This window comes from Sinohyriopsis cumingii, chromosome 8, assembly GCF_028554795.1.
Source record: "Sinohyriopsis cumingii isolate HCF-2022 chromosome 8, ASM2855479v2, whole genome shotgun sequence".
NCBI classification, from domain to species: Eukaryota; Metazoa; Mollusca; class Bivalvia; order Unionida; family Unionidae; genus Sinohyriopsis; species Sinohyriopsis cumingii.
In genome coordinates this window covers 41733357-41757304 of record NC_142968.1, presented here as the reverse complement: position 1 = coordinate 41757304, position 23948 = coordinate 41733357, and the positions used below count along the sequence as shown (strand labels likewise).

The 23948-nt window shown below is 35.3% G+C and overlaps 1 protein-coding gene across 1 annotated transcript in view; it reads left to right on the top strand.

Annotated features, from left to right (window-relative positions):
- LOC149793353 (protein amalgam-like) overlaps positions 1–22354 on the top strand; it is a 36916-nt gene extending 14562 nt beyond the window's left edge. The window contains exons 5-8 of the mRNA XM_089967339.1: positions 2139–2250; positions 6068–6215; positions 10794–10939; positions 18231–22354. Coding sequence (XP_089823465.1) covers positions 2139–2250; positions 6068–6215; positions 10794–10939; positions 18231–18349 — 525 coding nt within the window. The 3' untranslated portion in view covers positions 18350–22354. The remainder of the gene's footprint in view (positions 1–2138; positions 2251–6067; positions 6216–10793; positions 10940–18230) is intronic.
- The last annotated feature ends 1594 nt before the right edge of the window (positions 22355–23948 follow it).

Sequence of the window (23948 nt, the reverse complement as noted above, 5' to 3'; positions counted from 1 at the left end):
CCATAACATGTTTTTCTCAGCTTGAAATCCTTTCCTTTCTGTACTCACCATAACATCATGCTTTTCTCAGCTTGAAATCCTTTTCTTTCTGTACATACCATAACATCATGTTTTTCTCAGCTTGAAATCCTTTCCTTTCTGTACATACCATAACATCATGCTTTTCTCAGCTTAAGATCCTTTTCTTTCTGTACATACCATAACATCATGTTTTTCTCAGCTTGAAATCCTTTCCTTTCTGTACATACCATAACATCATGCTTTTCTCAGCTTGAGATCATTTCCTTTCTGTACATACCATAACATCATGCTTTTCTCAGCTTGAGATCATTTCCTTTCTGTACATACCATAACATCATGCTTTTCTCAGCTTGAGATCATTCCCTTTCTGTACATACCATAACATCATGCCTTTCTCAGCATTAGACCATTCCCTTTCTCTACATACCATAACATCATGCTTTTCTCAGCTTGAGATTCTTTTCTTTCTGTACATACCATAACATCATGTTTTTCTCAGCTTAAGATCCTTTTCTTTCTGTACATACCATAACACCATACCTTTCTCAGCATGTGATCATTTCCATTCTCTACATACCATAACATCATACCTTTCTGAGCTTGTGATCATTTCCTTTCTGGATAATGCAACTAACTGAACATGTATATCTGCTAACACAAAAGTCTACATTTCATTTACATCATTTATTAAAAACATTATCCAGAAAGTTGATCATCAGTGTTCAGCATAGTTCTGTATAGCATATGAATGAGTTACAGTAAATTCAATTTGGTTTTCATGCATTTGCAAAGTGAACTTAAATTTTTATGGTTTGTGAATTTTATCAATTTGCTCGAGGCCAAATTGTTTGCACCATAGGATTATTTTTTGTTGGGTTTTAAGTTTGTTTTGTAGCAATGATGAAATCCATGAAAGCTGGTACCCAGCCTATAAAACAAAATAGTCAATTTACAGTATACTTGTTATTGTCTGGTTGTATTAAATTTGGTTTACCTCCCCTTAAGCTCATGTCACTAAGTTAGGTGAGTGTAATATACAACTGACAGAATGTCATTGTTTAATGTGACTGCAGTGCAATATCTGGTGTTGAATAGACGAGGATCCTCTTCTCCATCTCCATCAACTTTGTGCCTTCATATTATGTGCACACTGTCCTGAAATTTTTAATTAAAATATTTACCATATATACTTGCTTAAAAGTGCTGTCCAAATGCAAACAGTATAGACTCTGATCTGCAGGCACATTATATTATGGCAGATCTGTGTCTGCAGTTTACATTTTGGACTGGCTTATAAGTGAGTGTATACAGTATTTTTTATGATTAAATCACTGATTGCATTCATTTTTCTTGTTATCAGTTATCATGGTTTGTGTTAAAGGACAATTAAGTTAGTACAACATCTTGTACATGTAAGAAAAGATCCTTTTGTTTTAATAGAAAACGCATCATTTGTTGCTTGTAGCAACCACAAAATCATTGAAAACTTACATTTATGCCATGCATTCATATTAAAGCTGTTCCTCCTTGTAACACACTTTATTATGATGAAATTTCTGGGTATAATGTGGTATTGATATGGTCCCATGACCAGAATGAAACTATTATACTTGCATAATGCAATAATGAGAGAAAGCTTTGTTTGATTTCTGTAGTTTTATATGCTTATCTTATGGGTTCGGGTGCAGGAGGTCACTGGCTCAAAGCTCAGGTGAGTCACACCAAAGACCTATTAAAATGGTACTAGCATCTGTCTCGCTTGGTGCTCAGCATTAGAAGATTCGTGTTAGGACTGGTCGGCCTGGTGTCAGGATAATGAGGCTGGATGGGTCATCATGCTATATGTCTGCAGCATGATGCCCCAGTGCTAGACATCACAATAAACTGTCATATTGCAGACATCATAGTAAAATGATTTTTTTTTTAAAGCTACATTAAAAATCTAAATCACACACACACACATTATATTATGGGTCTGCATAATTCTCCTGTGGTATAGCCATCCCCTATTTGTTAAAATTGTAAATTCAGCTGCATGCCATATTATTGGAGATATATTGCAGAGTTTTTTACCTGTTCATGATAAATATGAAATGTATGCTACTTTTGATTTTCAGGGTTACTACCTTCGTATCACAGCAGCACAGGCAGAACACAGAGGGCATTATAAATGCATAGCAAGAAATTCTGCTGGGCAGGATGTGAGAGTTATTAAACTGGATGTCAAATGTAAGTACACCTCATTACAAATGGGGCTTTTAAGAGCTTCAGGACAGATCCCACTGTTTGATGCTAATTCTCTTCTAAGGTAGTCGGTCTTTGTAAAATCAAGACCTATTGCACAGTTTAAAAGTTATTGCTGTTGTTTTGGGTATAATGCCATTTTTCAGTGCAAGATATGCAGGGCAGCCATTATTACTTGCGGAAGAAGAACCCGGAAAATGCCAGTAAGAACCACAAACTCTTGGGAAGCTACTGGCAAGCTTTCTCATATCACAATACTGGCCAAACCCGAGACTAAAACCATGCAGACAACAGTGAGATGTCAGTGATTGTTAAAGGCAAGTACTTTAAACCACTAGTCCACCCGGTGCCCCTGCAGCTGAAAATGACATGATCTTACATTATGATGTCATCAGCATCACACCACTTTCTACCTAGGTGTGTTGTAGCACTGTGAACTCTGGGACCATACATTTTGGAGTTGCATCCCATAGCCCTCTCATCACCATTTTGAACTGACTGAAGTCCTCCTTTATGCTGTGTCCGCAAAAGATTTCGCAATCTCAGCAGTTACATAGAATCCTAGAATCCACAGATTTTGTCTCAGGCATCTCAAGAGTGCTTTCAACAATGGAATGAACAACAAGCATGTCAAGGTCATCATTCTGATAGATCACAGCCAGTTTCCATGTAATAGTTACAGCATTCTTTAAAAATGTTGCAGAAATGAGAAATGTGAAGCTCTCATTTTGATCATTAGACCTTTAGCCTTAGAAATGTCTTTGCATCATGCTTTAGAGTCATGGCTAAAGCTGGGGGTATGACCAAAATGACATTTGCATCACTGTCTGTGGATATCAAGTTAAAGTTAGCTGGCTCTTTCAAAGAGATGTTTTTCATATCTGTTCCCTTAAGCACTTCACCCACTTTTCATTATTATACTATACTGCATAATTTGTTATAATTCTGGTTTATTGTTTTGAGTAGGATCTAATAGTCACTTAAGGACTATATATCCTGGCCTGCATGTCTAACATCTGATTGTCCCTGAAGGACTATACATCCTGGCCTGCTTGCCTAACATCTGATTTTCCCTGAAGGACTATACATCCTGGTCTGTTTGCCTAACATCTGATAGTCCCTGAAGGACTATACATCCTGGCCTGCTTGCCTAGCACCAGATAGACATTGAAGGACTGTACTTCTTGCCATGCTTGCCCAGCATATGATAGTTACTGAAGGACTACATCCCTGCAAGTTTACCAAGAATTTCTCACACTCAGATTTTATTTCCTTCACATCAGTCCTTATCAACCACTTAATCAGGTTTTGTTTCAAGCAGAATTGGCAGTGTCACCATTTTCTCCACATTTACAAGATCTCAGTTCATCTCAGATTGTTTGAATACAGAAAGCTGCAAATTAGAACCAGTCCTGTACTTTTTTAACGGAAGAGCTCATCTTTCAGTGCTTGTACACCAGGAACAAACAGCACTTATATTTCTGCTGTCATTATCATTTTGTGTTAGTAAGAGAATTTGTCTACCCAGTGTGGCTGCCTTTGTCTTTTCTTTGACCTATGATTATCTTGTACCATGATATCAGCATTGTTCTGAGGTTTCATCCAAGACTTCTTTCACAGCTAAGGTGATCAGGTTACTTAATATTTCCCAAAAACAACTTTGCAAAGAAAGATGACTTGTAGCCACTCTAGACACTCAGAGGCTAATTGAAAGTAATCCTCATCTAAATAATCAGGAACTTATACCAGTCTAAATGACCTCAATTGGTGATGATGAGTTGATTACTAGAACTCAGTTTATTTAGGATAAACTCGTTACCTTCTGCAAGTACTTAGTGCCCTCCTACTAAACCTGCCTTCTAGCAGCTGTTTGTAGGCTGAACCCTAGAGCATCAAAATAGCTACCTGAGTGAGAGCTGCTTGAGTTAGTGCACATGCTGTCTACATTTTCTGTATCAATCTTGTCCCATGCAAACTATTTAATTTAATGAAAAATAAAATTGTAAACACTTACCAAAGTTTTGTGTCACTCATTTTCACCAACAAGTACATATGATCCTCCGGAATCAGTGTTTATGTTCACACAATCATAATAAAATTATACCTCAAGATCCTGGCCGAGTCACACCAAAGACTTACAAAAATGGTACTAACAGCTGCCTCGCTTGGCACTCAGCATTAAGAGGTTAGTGTTAGGACTGGTCGTCTTGGTGTCAGGATGATGTGACTGGGTGGGACATCATGCCACATGTCTGCGGCATAATGCCCCAATGCTAGACATCTCTATAAACTGCCACACTGCAGACGTCATGATGATATGACTGAAAAATTGTTAAAGCTACGTTAAAAATCCAAATCAGTTACATACCTCAAGATATCTGTTGTGTTTATAATATGTATTAGACTACTTTTCTCACCACTGTTTTGCATAATTGGAATATTTCTTCAGGGAAAAAAAAAACTGTAAAAAACAAATTTCCCTTGCATTTTCATCTTAATTAGATGTTGGCCCTGAATCTGCTGTAAAGTCGTCCATGTGAAATGGTCCCATGTGTTCCCGACCAGAAAAGATCGTCACATGTTTCATCCTCAGATTCAGATAAATCTTAAATGTCAGATGTCGAAACAGGATCTATATTAATGTTCAATCCTTCATCTTGAATCGGATCATTAACGGCAATGTTATCAATTTCATATCCTTCAAAACTTTCATTGGAATAATCATCGGAATACATGAATGTTGCCATTTTGTTTCACTTTGACAATTGACCTTGTTTTCAATGGAAATTCACATTCATGCTGTAAAACTACTAATAGAACACTTTTATGTAAGGACTATTACCATTGGCTAAATATTGTTCAAAAGACTGGCTGTTTGCAATTTCATCCAATGCAAAGCTTTAATATGAAATATTTATATGCATCTCCGGGGTTTCCTAACCCTTGGCAGGAAATGCATGTATGAGCCAGCCAGGACAGAGAGAGTATTAATAACAGCTTGTATATGCGTCTCTGGGGTTACAAAGCTATTGTTAGCATCACATATATGCATAAGCAGAAAGTAAAGAGTTAATGCCAGAAAGTTTCATTTTTATGATCAGAATAAGACTCAGATATTATTAAATAAAAGGCAGATTTACAAGTTACTAGAAGGACAACAAAGACTTAAAGAAATCAGTGTGGAAAAAGAACTGTAAAAAAGATTATGGTCAGTTGTATATGTAGGATGCTACACAAGTTTCAATGGTACTCAATTATCTCCTGCCATACAACCAGCCATCACACTGCTGAGATATTTTGCAGTTTGATTTGGGACTTATTAAACACAGGTTTTGACATATGTTCCTATACTAATTGAGGGCAATTGAATGATAATTGCTTGAAAATGTGTCGGTGTGCAGACAAAGCCATTTATTTTGTATTTTTTGGTTTATAGATACTTTATAAAGAACAAGGAGTCTGATCAGAATATTCTGCTTTCCAGAGACCCAAGGGTCAAAGGAAAACCCAGTTTGTATGTACGTGTAAATGATCTCATGAGATTTTCTAGCCATTAAAGTAATTCTTCAGTTTGCTGCAGATACTTTTTTATATTTTGTACGTAACATATTTTTTAATAAAACCTTGTTTGCACAATACAGCAAAACCACTTGAGGTAGACATACTAAATTCATTTATGTGTGTGTAGTTGTGTTTATGGAACCTGTGCACAAAGGTGGTTTATATACTGCCAACAAAATCCTTCCAACTGACCTGTTTAGACTTCATTTGTTTTCCAAACACTGATCTTTTTTTTGTCCAGTCCATCCTAGAGTGACAGTGGTAGAGAATAGAATATTCCAGGCACCAGGATACCTGAAAGAGTTGGTGTGTCAGGTGCGTGGAAACCCTGTTCCTACAGAAAACCAGATCATGTGGTCCAAAGATGACAGTACCCTCCAGGGAAACAGGTAGTGTTCTATAATTAGATATTCCCTCACCTTTAAGAAATGTGGCAAAGGCAACAATGCAGTTGCCATGTTATTTTTGTAGTTGATATTTATTTTTTTTGTAGTCATTATTAATGCAAAGCAGAGCCTACCAGGCACTCTTCCAACAGCATTAAAATCTTGAAGAGTTTTTAAAAAAAATAGTTTTGGTTAACCCTTTACCTCATATAAGGCGGGCCCCGAGTGGCCGAGTGGTCTAAAGCGCTCTCCATTATAGGTCACTGCCATCTCACCTCTGTCTGCATGGGTTCAAGTCTCAGATTCGGCCAGTGTGGGTATGTGAGAAAGCTTGCCAGTTGCTTCTCATGGGTCGGTGGTTCTTTCTGGGATTTTCTCAGGTTCTTCCTCCACCATTAATACTAGCCGCCATTTATAGCCTATCTTGTGCTGAAAACAACCTCATGTAAGTGCCTTTAGATGCCTCTACCCTATTCTCATGGAATCGCCTTTGGACACCTCTGCCCGATTCACATGGAATCGAGTTAATATTCTCATGTAAGTTTCTTGACCATTCTCATAGAAGCACCATTTCAAACTGGTTTTGGTAGCATCACCCTATTAGATACTACATTCATTGATGTGAATGACTATTATGTAAGATCACATGGTTGCAGTTTAAGCTCTAGTTGTAATCATCTATTTAAAGTAACTTGGTCTGATTCTCCACTCTCCAAATTGGAGGCCATGGGTTTAGTTGAGTACTTTCTGGCGCTTGCACGACTATGAACTTAGGGTCTGTTGTTGATGTAGGCATCACTGACTTTTTATCATTTATCAAATTCAGATGATTTAGTGATGTAGACATAGACAAAGAACCAGTACATTTCGAATATGAGTAATGGCAGCTATGGTTGATCACACGGCTTCATTGACTTGATGATGAACAAGTTCTCTAAAGATTTTAAAGCACAAAAAAAATCTTCCATGAAAATTAATTATAAAACTATAATGATCAGATTTTACTCTTTAAAAATCTTTCTATACACAATAAACGTGTACCAAAACTGTGAAATGGTTAAATTTGATGTTCGACATAACATATACTACACTGCTGTGTCAGATAGGTGACAGGTGTTCTATTTATAGTGCACTGCAATGTGTACCTTTGGTACATGCATATCAACTGTCTACAAAAGCCATACATTCTATGAGGTAAAGGGTTGATTATTTTGTTACATCCTCATATTAGCAGGGGCTTTGTGATTCAGTGTCCATAAATCTGTATCGTAAACCACTGGGTGGAAATTTTGGTACATAAATCTGTATCCTAAACCACTGGGTGAAAATTTTCCATGCTTGGTACATAAATTGTCCATGTGGTAATCATCTGCAAGTGAGGTATAATTTTTATTCACTTGGAAGAAGAGGTCATCAGAGGTCAAATATACACAAAATGTTATTGCAGTAACAGTTTAGCATATTTTTTACTGAAGCTTGTACATACAAGTAATGCATAAGAAAGCATAAGGTCTAGATTTTTAACATGATGCCCCAGTGCTAGACATCACTATAAACTGTCACACTGCAGACACCGTAGCGATATGACTGAAATTTTTTTAAAGCTACATTAAAAATCCAAATCACACTGTCGCAGAATTGTAACCGAGTGGGGTTTTGGACGAAATGAACAAGCCAAATACAATGTAAGAAAGATGGAAATTTATGAATGAGTTAATAATGATAAATATATGATGTAAAAAAAAAATACAATTGAAAATAAACAAAACAAATATTGAATAAAATGAAGTGCAGATCCAAGAACCCTCATGGACTGCACTTACCCCTTAAACAGTATGTTGTTCAACAAGAACAAAATTATAAAGATTCAAAATAGTCTTTGAAACAACTTAAGATTCAAAACAATCTTTGATACACCTAAAGATTCAAAATAATCTTTGAAACAACTAAAGATTCACAATAATCTTTGACACAACTAAAGATTCAAAACAATCTTATCATGACTAAGATTCACAATAATCTTATCACGACTAAGATTCACAATAATCTTATCACGACTACGATTCACAATAATCTTATCACAACAGACAGCGTTGTTCTGGAAGCTCCAGATGACTCCAAGAAACTTTAGACTGCTTCGTACAGCTTCGGACCACTCTAGTTATATTCACAATAACATTTCATATACATTCACGGCTATAGACATGGTCAGCTACCATAATAGTCAGCTACTATAACAGTCAGCTGCGAACACAGTCAGAATCTTCTTCCAATACAGAAACAGCTTCCAACACAGACACAGCTACTGCCAACACAGACACAGCTGCCAACACAGACACACAGACGCACAGACGCAGCTACAGATTCACATACGCAGCTATAATAAAACCAAATGGGACATAATAGTTTATGCATAATTTCTATATATATGATATTACTTTTCAAAATCTGCGTTGTAATAAACATTATTATGCGATAACACAGTACAAACCAAATAAGCTTCGCCTATCAAATAAATAGACTGTAAATTTAACACTTACCCCTATGGCTGGAGAATAAAGGAGAGTGTATACTCCTTGACGTGATCCCAAAAAATGACCAGTGTGGTTTTTCGTGATTCGTCTTACTTAAATCCATAGGAGAGTGAGTACAAGTCAGGGTAGAATACCCGTGCACCTCATGTTAGTCATGATACCCGATACAAGTAATCTGTGGCTAGGTACATGTTAATACAGTCGCTTACCTGGAAAAACACATTCACCCTATATAACGTTGTACGCATGTACAACGAGAAATAGTCTAATTGTTTTAAGACAAAACCAAGTTATTTCTTTGCCTAATTCTGTCACACACACACACACACACACAGCTTGTGCCATCACCAAACTTTTCAGACAGTTTGCTGCTGGTGTATGGAACAAGCCAGTCAGTTTCAGGGTCATAAAGTCAAAGGTTAGATTCACTGTGACTGAAAGAAGATAAATGGTTTTGCACAAAAATGTTACTTCTTCTCCAAACATGGGCCAAACATTGTAGATAGCTTGAACCTGGGGTAAAAAAAGAAACCTTTACATTTTGGGGTGAAAAGATCAAAGGCATGTGACTGCAAGGAGACAAAATGGTTTCTTGACAATGACATTAATTCTGTATCACAGACCAAGACCTGATGTTGTGGATAGTTTGTGATCAGGGTAAGAAAGAAGCATATAGATTTGTAGATCAAAGTGCCATGGCCAGGGGCATTGTGATGTCAAGATGAAAAAGATTTCTGTTCAGAAATTGCAGTTCCTGGCAAAGTTTGTGGATGACTTGCATGTTGGGTATGGAAGAAGTTTATTGATTGTAAATTCAGTCAGTTTGACTGAAAGAAGAAAAATAGTTTCTGCAAATAAAACTTTAGTTCACCAGACTTTGAGGATGGCATGCACTTAATTATGGATGTAAACTAATTGAATTCGGGTTTAAGGGGTCAAAGAGGAAGCTCACTGTGACTGAAAAAGAAAATTGCTTTGCTTAATAACTTTCGTTCTACACCATACACTTAGATTAGAGTTTGTGAAGGGCTTGCACTTTAATTATGGAAGAGTTCTATTGATCTGGGGTCAAAAGGTCAATTGTTAAAAGTCATGGAAGAGGTCTATCAATTTGGGAGTCAGAAGCTTAACAGACATTGTCATTGTAGCTCAAAGAAAATTGGGGTTTTGAAAATAATTGTAATTCTAGAGCAAGTTTCTTGGCCAGACTTCATGGCTGGCTTGTACTTTGATAATAAAGCAGCTCACAGATGACATGGTGTGGAGGTTAAAGGTCATGGCCATAGTGAGTCTGATAAAAAAATAATGGTTTTTGCACACTTACTTTTGTTCAAGACCACATACCTTGACCAGAGTTTCAGGTGATTGGGACCCATTCTTCAACAGCCCCAAGATTTTATCATTTCCACATAGTTCATTCATAGTGGATCATTAAATGCAGGTTTGATGAATAATGTTCCATTCACAGTATAAAATACAGGAGAATTTAATTGTACGACAACCGGTATTGACATCTGTGTTGGTGTTGGCATCTGTTTTGCCCTTGGCATCTGTGTTACCATCACATTTCCCTAACCCCTGAATTTGTTTGCACAAGCTGACTATAATGATGCATTGTACAAATTGAAAATGACACTTGGAGTGGCCAACCCAAAAATTGCACCATCAAAACTTTTATGACTTAATTTGCAGTTTTTAGTAAATGTATGCTAAATATTAGAGCACTTTTCAATTTTTACATCTAACAAAAATTTTAATTAAAGTTTGTGAAAAAAAAACAGTTAAATGATGCATGGGCATGTTTTCTGATCTGACTGGACATAGTGCATTGAGCAGTCACATTTCTGATTACTTGAGACTGTGTCGAGTCCGCTGTTGAGAGTACTTATGCCATTGCAGCCTGAGGATTGATGCCAAGCTATCATTACACAGTCAAAGTGTCAATGATTGTTCAGTCATGTATCTAGGCATCTTATCATGCAAAATTGTATGATTAAGAATATGTCATGAGTTTCAAGACGACTTATAATTTCTTTGTACTTTTCAGTTTCCTTATATTTGAGAACACCTTTGGATCCAACACTGTAATGATGAAATTGACAATCCCACGAGTCCAGGATCAGGACTATGGAAGATATACCTGCCTTGCTGAAAATTCTGAAGGCACGGATTCCACCTACATAGATCTGATGAGTATGTAGATTATTTGAATGTCTTTTATCTGTATTGATTGTTCATATGAATTTTAACCGTGTCCCCAATAAATGTAAAGCCCCAGTTGATTGATTAATCAGGTGACCAATTTTTAGGTGTACTTATCATCATGCACCATGAGAGCCTATGCAGTGACCTGTTGTCCATCATCTGTCATTCCATATTTTATAGGATTTACTTGTTTCACCATTATTTGTTTACCTTGTACGGAATTTTAATCTTTTTACATTTTCACTTTTATTGTTTAGCATTCTTATGTTTCTTTAAGGACCTTATCTTCCTGTGTTTTTTAATTCATGTTATAGGCTTTATTGTGTTGATGTGCTTTTAAACCCAATGCTACTACTACTGCACATTAGCAGTGATTTGACATGATTACTTTTCCCAAAGTGGCCCTGAGTGACCAAGTGGTCTAAAGCACTCACCATTACGGATCACTGCCATCTCACCTTTGTCTGTGTGGATTGGAGTCTCAAATTCGGCTGATGTGGTTATGTGAGATAGCTTGCCAGTGGCTTCTCTTGAGTCGGTGGTTCTTTTCAAAGTTTTCCCGGGTTCTTCCTCCACCATTTATACTGGCTGCCTATCTTGTGCTAAAAAATGGCATAAACCCTACAACAACAACAGCACCAACAACTTTTCCCAGTTGGGAGGATTGAACATGAAACATTTAACACATTTTCATCCCAAGGTGTAGTTGAAAATTTTGTCCATCTAATCAAAAAAATGTTATGCTCCTCTACTAAAAGGATGTTCATAATGACATGCATTTTTCACTAAATGACAGATTGGTCCTGAATGGTACTGATCTGACATCCAGAATGGGGACCATGTTGAAAATTTTGTTATCCCTTCTCTTCCTGTAAGGGTGATCAGATTCACTTGAGTTTTTACTAAAATATTTCTTATGATGTCTAGTTGGCCCCAACATGAAAATGGCATCCATTTTACATCAAATACAGCCATCTGGTGGCCATGTGGAGAATCTTGTCTCCCCTGAATTGATGTGCTGTTTTTATATCCAAAATGGCCTCCATGATTGCCTATTTGAAAATCTTGTCACTATTCCTACTGAATGGATGGTCATAGTGGCATGGGATTTTCATTACAAAACTTTTTATGATGTCTAGATTGTTCCTAAATCAAAATGGGATTGATCTGAATTCCAGTGTAGCCATTATGGCAACCATGTTGAGTATATTGTTGTCACTAATCCTCCTAAACAGATAGTCATATCAGCATGGGATTCCACAAACAGACACAGACTTATGATATTAGAGCTGCGATGGCTCAGTGGTCAGTGGACAAGGCACTTTAATTGTCTCATCACTGAATAATGCACTTGTCTCCCTTTGTTCCATAAAGCACCAGACTAAACTTCTTATGATGTCCGGTTGGTGTTAAATGAAATTTGTGACCACGAGGTTCATCTGAATTGATGCAAGCATATATGTATAGATTGTAACAGCACATTTGCACAATTCTGGCTCTTCTGTGTCAAGTAGGTTTACATATTCCTATAAAAAAAAGGGTAAATCCCCAAAATACAAAGTCCATATTTTTATTTAAACCACACTCATTCATAGAGTTTAAGACCTCAGCTAAAACATCATCACGGCACATTCCAGGGTTTTAAAAAATGGGTTGCCTCCCTTTGTTAGCTCTCTCCCTCTCATCACATGCTGGAGGACACAGGCCAATTATGCATCCTCAATTTTGCATCTCCTGAATTGATTGTTTTAGTGACATGGGCTTTTCACAGAAGATCTTTTTATGATCTGTACTTGGTCCTAGATGAAAATGGTGCTGGTCAGACCATCATGTTCACCACGATAACCTTCTTGAAAATTTTGCTGTAGCTAGTTCAGCTGAAGTGATGGTCGTATTGATATGGATATTTACTAAAAGATTTCTTATGATATCTTTTTGGTCTTAAATGAAAATGGTGTTGATCAAAGGTGGCCATCGTGAAAATCTTTTCACAGAAGCACTTCTATTATATGTAGTTAGTCATAAATTAAAAAGATACCAATGTGATCTCAAAATTTTAACAAATCTTATAACTGTCAATTCTTCTGAATGGATTACCATACCAAACTTTCAGCTACTCCTCCCCACTCATAAAGGACAGTTTTTTCTTGGAATATATTGAACTTCCTTTATTAAAATGATGCTGAGATAAACTTTAAAATGGCTGCCTTTACCCCTAACCTTAAAGTTTTCATATGGCTACTTCTGAATGGTTGTGGACGAAAATGGTCTTGACACAGGTTTAGGCTGTAAAGATATGTGAACATGTTAACACAAACAAGTTTGAATGGATTTTTATCAAACCCAGTTTTGGATATAGTAAAAACAAAGTATACTAACTTTGCTCCAATCGCCCTAGCATGATACAGCTTGCATGTTTTTTTTTTTATGAGCTGGTAAATATTTATTAATGAGTCATTTCTAAAAATGGCATCTAATTGGAACTGAGCTTTTCATCCACTGAAACATTTTCACTTTAAAGCACTGAAATATGTTCCTTTCAGTGATTGGCTTTACTCCAGCACTTGATTTTGCTTGTACCTATTTACCTCACCTTTCAAAAATATAGGTGGGCTATTGTACTCCCCCCCCCCCCCCCGTATTTGCATCGGCTTCTGCATATGTACAGATAAAAACACATATGTATGCAGACCTGTCAACTCTTACGATTTAGCCATAAAATATGAACCTATGGCATACAAACAAAAACTACGAAAAAATGATCGTTGCTATAAAAAAATCTGGATAATTGGTTCATTCGTGTTTTATTTCAATCCAGGCTTCATCTTAGAATTAGTGAAATTGGTCAGGGAACCAGACTAACTTTACAGCAGCACCCCAGAAACTTTAAACTGCACTTGTTTGTTCATGCAAAGCATCTGCATGGCATTCATCAAACTGTTGATTATATAATTGTTTTTAAATGGCATCCAAAATGCGATGCTTGTTTAAGAAGAAAGGGAAAATAAGCTTATAGAAAAGTGTTGATAATCAACACAGAATAATTAAAAGGAGTATTCAGATTCTTGTGAATAAAAGCTGGAAAGGACACAATTACATTTATTGGACATCACATGCCAATTTGAGTATGACTCGTGGCAGGAGATATGATTGCCATTGTCATTTGAAATGGAAAAGAATTTCCAAGAAGTATGTCAAGTTGTGAGATGTCAGCAAGCCATTGAGTTGCATAGGGTTTGGAACTTAAGTTTGTGCAACTGTATTAGTGGTAAATAAAGTCATGTGTACTTTACAAACTTTTCAGTTGAACATAATGTCTAGCAATGCATCAAACTTTTAATTACGTTTTCCAGCTTTACAATAGCAGTTATTGCTATTTTGTTACTCCTTACTGAAAACTGGTCAAGGAAAAAAATAAACTGCCTTGTCTGGGTTGGATGGTTTGGATATGTCAGTGAATGTCAACCATTCTTCCTAGATTTTAGATACTGTTAAAGTCAGTTTCATAGCACCTACCCCACAGGGAAGGGGGCTAAATTGGGACAAATATGTACATTTGTTGCAGTTTTCATAAAGTGTTTGTATTAAGATAAGATTTTTTTGCATAAATATTATTATGCCTAGAATCATGAAACTTGGTGAGTACAAAATATTCTTCATAAATGTGGGTCACTGTGACCTATATTTGATGCATCACTGACTTTGATTAAAGTTTGTTGTTCTCAAACTCTTTTCATGATAGAATCATCAAACTATATATATATATATATATATATATATATATATATATATATATATATATATATATATACAACTGTGTATTTAGAAAATGTCAACATTATCTACTGTCAGAGCAATGTGGTATCTGTTATTGATACCAACTTATGTGACTCAACAAGTGTCTGACAAAATGGCCTAAATGTAAATTTTAACTTAGTGCCAGATATACAGATAAATGGATGGAAAGACACCACAATTTCATTGCAGTTCAACAAAACCAGGATACAATCAGCGATTGCATAATTCACCACTGCTTTTTCTAGTCTCCATTTGCCACTGCAAACATTTTTGGTGTGAGTGTGTGTGTGTGAGATTTAGATTTTTAACTTAGCTTTAACAACTTTAGTCATATTACTACAATGTCAGCAGTGTGGTAGTTTATAGTGATGTCTAGCACTGGGGCATCATGTCCCACCCAGTCACATTATCCTGAAGCCAGGCTGACCAGTCCTAACACTAACCTCTTAATGCTGAGGACTAAGCACCGCAGCTGCTAGTATCATTTTTATGTCTTTGATATGACTTGACCAGGGTTCAGACCTGTGACCTTGCGCATTAGAGGTGGATGCTCTAACCACTTAAGCTACTGGAATTGGCCATTTATCATGCGGTAAATAAATCCAGACTGAAGCAATCATGGGTCCATTTTCCAGCTAAAGATTTTTTTGCAATCTTTTATCTTTACCTTTACCTTTGAACTTTTCATCATTTTAATTTGAAATTTGAACTTTGAATTGGCACTATATGGCCAGTATTTTGCAGTAATATTGTCAAACTATCAACCCATCCACCTACCTAATCTGAATGGAATTAAAGACCAAAAAGAATAAATAGGGACATTCTTTTCTTTTATATCAAAATAGAGGTAAAAAGTAGATAATATACTTAAATTTATTTTATATTAATATTTTTAAGCCATTGTTCTTAAATTTGCTAAAAAATCTGTTATCATTGTCTACCTCAAGAAGGTGGGTATTTCTTGGTGAAAATTACCAGCTCTAAGTAACCTTGAGGTGAAACCAGCTCATAGTTCATTGTGGCATTTGGTAGGATTGGGGACAGGTGCTCCCAATATATTATTTCAATTACCATAGAAGTTCCACCCTGTGCACGATTTTGTAGGGAGTGAAATTAGTGATAGAGAGAGGTAATGATCTGAGCCACCAGTCAGCAATTCCAACAGTTAAATTATTGAGAACACAAAAGGTGAATATCAAAAGAATAGCAATTTGATATAATTCCATATTCAAATGATAATAATTTCCCAGTCATTCTTATTCCCCTTGACCAAGTGATAGCATATTGCATCCTTTGATTTATAGTGTGAGATCGCTTTTCCACCTGTCCTGTTTTCTACTCATCTTTATCTCTCCTATCCTGTCAATTTTTTCTCTCCTTCTGACTTCCCTCCTAAATCCTCCTTGACTGCTCCTTCTCTAATTCCTCCTCCTCGACTTCTTTTCCTGTTTGACTCTGTTCTCTGACTAGCCGTCGATTCACAATCGACTTCTCCACTAGTCTCTATTCCATATCTCTCTTAGAGACTCGGGACTAAACCACACCAGAAGTCTGTCCTCTAAAAGCTTACTGTGAAAACACAAGGATGTTAGCATATTTCCTTAGCCATCACGTCTCACATTAAGCCAGCAATCAATCATCAGATAAAGGCTATTATATTTTTCAGTCACGCTTTCGTGCACATCGAAATACCCATGCGCTCTTCTATGGTAAACAACATCATAATAAAAGCACGGTATCAACTACTTATCATACAGACATCAATAAATTGCGTCACATCAGTATATGTATTCTTAATCTCATTATACTGAACAGTAGCACAACAATCAGATGCATTTCTGTACATTACACTCCCACAAGTGTAGACAAATATTCAAATATCCATATTAACTAATTTTAACCATTCTCCAAAGTTATAATTCAATTCAACAGTTGCAAAATTTAGAATATCACATGAAAAATGCACTTGTTTACTACGAAGTAACCAAAAAGTGAATTACAATAATAATTCTAACCACAAGCTAGTAATCTACATTCTTTACATAATCATATCTCATTTCTCAAATACGGATGTAAATTAAACACTTCAAAGGTAATTCTACGTACTAACGATTCTAGTAATGAAGTATACATACTACACATAATTACAATTACAATGCCATAATATTCTGCAACAGTCAAGCAAATAACTCACTGACCTTTATGAAGCTTTGTCTTTCCTTAGAATTTCTTAAGTTTTCACACAAATTTACGAGTGGCTTTCCCGGAATTATTGCATTAATTTTCCAGCATGACATTTCCCAATTACTGAAGTTTCTAGTTTAAATTACTCAATTAAATTTGGATTGAAATGGTGATGACACCCTCTCAATTCTGATTGGATATCGATTCTACCCTGTTCTGTTCAACTTAGCAGACAATGCTTTGGTCATCTGTCAACATGGTGAGATTTACAACGCCAATAAGGGTCCTTTGTTCTTGAACAAAGATTTCAATGTCCACATGTGATTTTTGACACCCAACAAAGCTGGCTCTCATAACAACAGAACCACTATAGCCACGTGGTCTAACATATATACATGGCTTCTAACCAATTCCTTTGTTCTTGACTTACATTATCGCAGGCAGGCAATGTGACATTCATATAATAATTACCTTGAATAGCTTCTACAGCTGAGGCCTTTCCTGAAAAGCATGCAGTTCACTGATCTGATTCCTACATTCAAGTACAATACATAGTTAACATGCTGATGGTGACATATCACAATATACAATGTATTAACCTGGATAGTTCGCCCGTGAATAAACATTTATTCCTACTTCTATCTGCCCTGGTCACAAAGAGCATTCTGAGTTGGGTAGGAAATATATATATATATATATATATATATATATATATATATATATATATATATATATATATATATATATATTTATATATTTATATATAGGTCTAACCTGATTGATTTATTGAGATTATAAGCACAGATATATAAGGGCTATCAGCAATGTGAACAGGCTTCATAAATGGGGAAGGTATAGCATTTTAAAATGAATTCACATCTTGCATAGTTTGCAATCAATCAATTTTTTGTATATTTCATGGTAATGATAATAATTTTAAGATGCATCTTATCTATGTAATGGTTGTACTAATTTCAGAAAGTTTTAAAGCCCAGAATATCCTCTCTTGACCATGTCCACAAATTTAATTTAAGAATAAAATTTTGGTTTTGCAAAAACCACAGAATTGATAACAGAATTAAAATTAACTGTGCATTGTTACAGTTTTGCACTTCCTAAAATCCCAAATGTTTGCACAATACAAAATATTCCCAGTATGCTGATATGTAGTACAATTATTTTTTAAAGTAAGTATAAAGTCAATTAATACAGTAAATTTAATTGTCAGATCAAATTATACAGACATTATATTTGTAACAAAAATAGGTGTCATTTACAGTATTTCATTTCTTTTCAGGGTCTGATACACCAACAAGTGACAGGAAGGGTGTGATCAGAAGCGGAGCTGTCATCTTGACATTCAGTGTCACAACGTTGCTGATGATGGTGTCTGTCCTTCTTCTGCATCTCTGCTAATTTTAGATCATCGTCATCATCATTATTATATGTTATATACTCAAATATACTGAATAACATTAAAATACAACTTTAAGTTGTATGTTTCGAATTTCTTGGATTTTTCCAAAATTCAGTTCTAACATTGTACACTGTAGATAAACTTAATAACAGTTTTATCAATAAATAAATATTTGGAAGCAAACATTTTTGAAACAAGAAGACTTGAGCTAATAATGAGTCAAGAGGCAACAGCCTATTAACAGAGCAAAGTCAACTTAGGCAAAAGTCTCAAGAAATATATTTTTAAAAAAATGTTTTCTTGGTATAATTGGGTTTGTTACATGTAAATTTAATTACTCATTGCTTATTATTTGTCCGGACTTAATGGGTACTCGACCATTGCTTTGCATTGTATCAATACTTTTTTACTCTTGCAATACTAGAGTCCTTAAGTATGTTATGATGAACTGACATGATTTCAATATTTTTTTAATTACAGTTTTGTTTGTGAGAAAAATATTGAACAAGAAAAACTTGCAGCACAGTATCTGTTCAGGGATGTGCGATTTACACCATTTTATTTTAAAAAAAAAACATATTGAAATATAAACAAATGTGCAAAACTTATCCATCATGTTTGCAAACCCAACATTTATTTGATCATTAAATCCCTCCCGTGATTAGGAAAATCCCCACCTATCCCCAATGGTGGGTGGAACTTCCCCCACTCCATGCAGTTGTTCAATTTGAGAATAGACCAGGGAGGTTCATGGTTGTCGTCAACATTCTGACATACTTGAAAAAACATCATTTTTAAAAAGTAGACAAAATGTCAATTTGAGTAGTTCTGTACCACAGAAGAGTCATGGCCTCACAGTTGTCTCAGTGTTTCCAGTAGTATATCTTCTTTACCTAATACTGCTGTGTTTGACAAATCGGAAAGCATGTTACAATTTCAGGTGTGTCAGGCTCATTTGTAGGCAGTGTAATTAGGTGATAATGATTTCATTGCACTTGGAAACCTTATCCAGCATTTCGGGTCAGTTGGTCCACCAAAATGTAAATTAAATATTTGGAAAATTCGATATGGCATAATCTCTTTTTTTATGAGAAGATAAACCTCTTTTGATCATTATACATCAAAATTTTAACATAGTGAATTTTGTATATATCACCTCATTGTACATGTCTCAATAGAAATGTATACCAATGGACACAATTACTTCAAGTACCTAGCACTGTATACATAAGAAAAAGTTGAAGTACAATTCTTGCATTTGTTCAACCCATTCTGATGTAGGAAATGCTTATTCATTGCAAGCTGCATTCCCACACAAATGAATAAATAAGATTTAGCTCCTTGTCTTGCTGTGAAAAATGAAAATATTTTGGTATAGTTGCTATGAATGTACTGGTAGTAATGATATAGCTGCTATGGATGTAACGGTATTGTACCTCTCTACAGCAAGAAACATTCCACCTGTAAATAGTGTATGTACTCACAAGTTGAGCCTAACTGGAAACTGCACAGACCCAGATCTCCTGTCGCATAATGCAACGGCAGATCAGGGTCTATGTTGGTCGCAGTTAGAATTAGCTTATGAGTGAGTATATATGGTAATGACTGTATATAGATTCAAATTTGTCCTCATCATTCCAGTTGGTAGGAGTTGTCAGTAGAACAAACAACATAGACCCTGATCTGCCAGGACATTATGCAATGGTATATCAAGGTCTGTGTTTGTAGTTTGACTTGACTTGTAATAGAGTATATACATAATGACTGTACATATATTGATGCAAATTTGTTCTTATCACTGACTCAACACTTTTTATACATCATGTATATTATACATGAATATGCCTGTAATATATTTTTTTCTGATTTAGTATCATACATGTATATATGTAAAAAAGTGGCCATACATCAGAAGAGCTTATCTAGGGCAAAAACTTTAAAATTTATTTTTCCAGTTAATTAAAGTGTAATGCTGGAAGAATACTTATAGTTTATAATTGAATGTCCAATTTCTGTTGTCAAGCATGCCTAGTTGGAAACCTGACATAGCAATTACTTTGGGATTTCTATGCTTATACCTTAGATTAAGGTCAGTGTTAAAAGTTTTGTAGCATATGCTTAATATTAATTAAAAGTAATTACTTTCTAACTAAAAAATGGTAGGCTTGACAAAAATGAAGTCTTGTTAAAAAAAGAAGGCATTACTGAGTTCATATTTGCAATGTCAGACATATCTTAGAGGCCATTAGAAGGTATATTTAAAAGTTTAACTTCCATATACTTTTTTAACCCATGTACAATATATATATCCATTGTAGATAGCCAAACCTGAGACCTACTTTGAAATAAACTTACTGACAGTGGGGCCCTTGCATTTTGTTTTGTTAGCTGATTGCTGAATCATGCATAACAATCAAAAACCATCTTTGAACATTGCAATAATGTTGTACTGTTTACCCATAATGCATTTTGCCAATTTTAAACCACCAACCAATCACTGTAGTTTATGGGAGAGTTTACATACTAGCTGTTAAGGGAATGATATCACTGGCTAAACGGTTGGGAGACCAAGATTTTCTCGTTACCAGCCTTACATTATTTAGGCAAGGTGCTGATTTGCTGTATTTACAATTTCAAGTAATTAGCATTAACCCAGCCTGATATTCATAATACTGCTCTACTTGAGTGTGGTCTCCGTCTCATCTTTCAATGAGTGGCTTCATATCTATTCTATATGACCATGCTAGATAATTACCCTATCTCCCATTTTTACAAAAGTTTTGGCTGATATTTACCATAAATTTATTTGTTCATTAATATGCCTACCCCCTACTTTTTAATAAATTTATTATCATCGGAGAAATGCTGCAGTAGGAGTTATAGGTGAAATGCTGCATTTAGTCCCTGGTCTTAAGGGAGAAATATTGTAATATGCCTCCTGGTCTTTTCATGGGAGAAATACTGTAATATGCCTCCTGGTCTTATCATGGGAGAAATACTGTAATATGCCTCCTGGTCTTATCATGGGAGAAATACTGTAATATGCCTCCTGGTCTTATCATGGGAGAAATACTGTAATATGCCTCCTGGTCTTATCATGGGAAAAATATTATAGTATGCCCCTGGTCTTTTCATGGGAGAAATACTGCATTAAGCCTTCTGGTCTTATCATTGGGAAAATATTGTAGCATGCCGCCTGGTCTTATCATGGACAAAAAATACTGTAGTATGCCCCGGGAGAAATTCTGTAATGATCAAACTGATGAACTAACAAATTTTACTGTGTTGCAACTTATTTATTTGAGGACTGCTATTAAATATTGACACTGACTTTGTCAAAAGTTAATTGCTGTCATAATATTTAGAGAAACTTTTTCAGGGTGTACATTTGGGTTGAGGAGTTTTGTGAATATCAGGCCAGATCTGTATGGTGTTTTGTCATCAAGTCTAGAGCTATGCAAGCAGATAAGGCATATCAGTGATGTCTGATATCTGTAGCACCAGGCTTCATAAGAAAATTAGCAAATGTTCCTTTATATACTAATTTCCTGGAGTAATTTTAATTAACATTTTATTTCTATTTCTATTACGTGTGATATATATGAATATAGTAATAAAAATAAGTTTTATTATATAATGACTTTTCAGAATATTTAAGGCAGTAATTGCATCAGTGAATGTTACTTAATTTTTATTAGTGATAAGTTGGAACAATTTTTTCACCTCCTGATAAGAGAAAGATGTAGAATTTGTTCAGAACCAAGCATAAGGAATAAGTTAATTTTTAATGAACTGCATTAAATGATAGTTCAGGCATTGATGTTACTGTTAAAATTGCTGACGTCAGCATCTTCGATGAAGATCAGCTAGAAAGTATTGATCTGCAGGTTATGGTGAATGTTTTCTGATATTCACATGTCTTCTTTTAGACTTTTTTTCCCAAAGTTTTGTATCATATCTGTCATTTTCATAAATATTTTACCAAATAAAATATTTTCTACAAATACTGTTCTTCTCATTGGCCCATTTTACTTTGCTTGTATGGAGTACTCAACAGTTTAATGTATACAGCAAGTATTGTGAAAAGCTTATAATATACAGCCAGTATTGTGAAAAGTTTATAATATACAGTCAGTATTGTGAAAAGATTAATGTATACAGCCAGTGTTGTGAAGAACTCATAATATACAGCCAGTATTGTGAAAAGCTTATAATATACAGCCAGTATTATGAAGAGCTTATAGTATACAGCCAGTATTATGAAGAGCTTATAAAATACAGCCAGTATTATGAAAAGCTTATAAAATACTTATAACATACAGTCAGTATTGTGAAGAGCTTAATGTATAGTCAGTATTGTGAAGAGCTTAATGTATACAGCCAGTATTGTGAAGAGCTTATAATATACAGCCAGTATTGTGAAAAGCTTATAATATACAGCCAGTATTGTGAAAAGCTTATAATATACAGCCAGTATTGTGAAGAGCTTATAGTGTACAGCCAGTATTGTGAAAAGCTTATAATATACAGATGGTATTGTGAAGAGCTTATAGTATACAGCCAGTTTTGTGAAAAGCTGATAATATACAGCCAGTACTGTGAAGAGATTATAATATACAGTTGGTATTGTGAAAAGCTTATAGTATACATCCGATATTGTGAAAAGCTTATTGTGTACAGCCAGTATTGTGAAGAGCTTATAGTATACAGCCAGTATTGTGAAGAGCTTATAGTGTACAGCCAGTGTTGTGAAGAGCTTATAGTGTAGAGCCAATATTGTGAAACGTTTATAGTATACAGCCAGTATTGTGAAGAGCTTATAGTGTACAGCCAGTGTTGTGAAGAGCTTATAGTGTAGAGCCAATATTGTGAAGAGCTTATAGTATACAGCCAGTATTGTGAAGAGCTTATAGTGTACAGCCAGTGTTGTGAAGAGATTATAATATACAGTTGGTATTGTGAAAAGCTTATAGTATACATCCAGTATTGTGAAGACGTTATTAGTGTACAGCCAGTATTGTGAAGAGCTTATAGTGTACAGCCAATATTGTGAAGAGCTTATAGTGTACAGCTATTGTTGTGAAGAGCTTATAGTGTAGAGCCAGTATTGTGAAGAGCTTATAGTATACAGCCAGTATTGTGGAGACTTTATAGTGTACAGCCAATATTGTGAAGAGATTATAATATACAGTTGGTATTGTGAAAAGCTTATAGTATACAGCCAGTATTGTGGAGACCTTATAGTGTACAGGCAATATTGTGAAGAGATTATAATATACAGTTGGTATTGTGAAGAGCTTATAGTATACAGCCAGTATTGTGAAGAGCTTATAGTGTACAGCCAGTGTTGTAAAGAGCTTATAGTGTACAGCCAGTATTGTGAAGAGCTTATAGTGTACATCCAGTATTGTGGAGACCTTATAGTGTACAGCCAGTATTGTGGAGACCTTATAGTGTACAGCCAGTATTGGGAAGACCTTATAGTGTACAGCCAGTATTGTGAAGAGATATAATATACAGTTGGTATTGTGAAAAGCTTACAGTAAAAATCCAGTATTGTGAAGAGCTTATTGTGTACAGCCAGTATTGTGAAGAGCT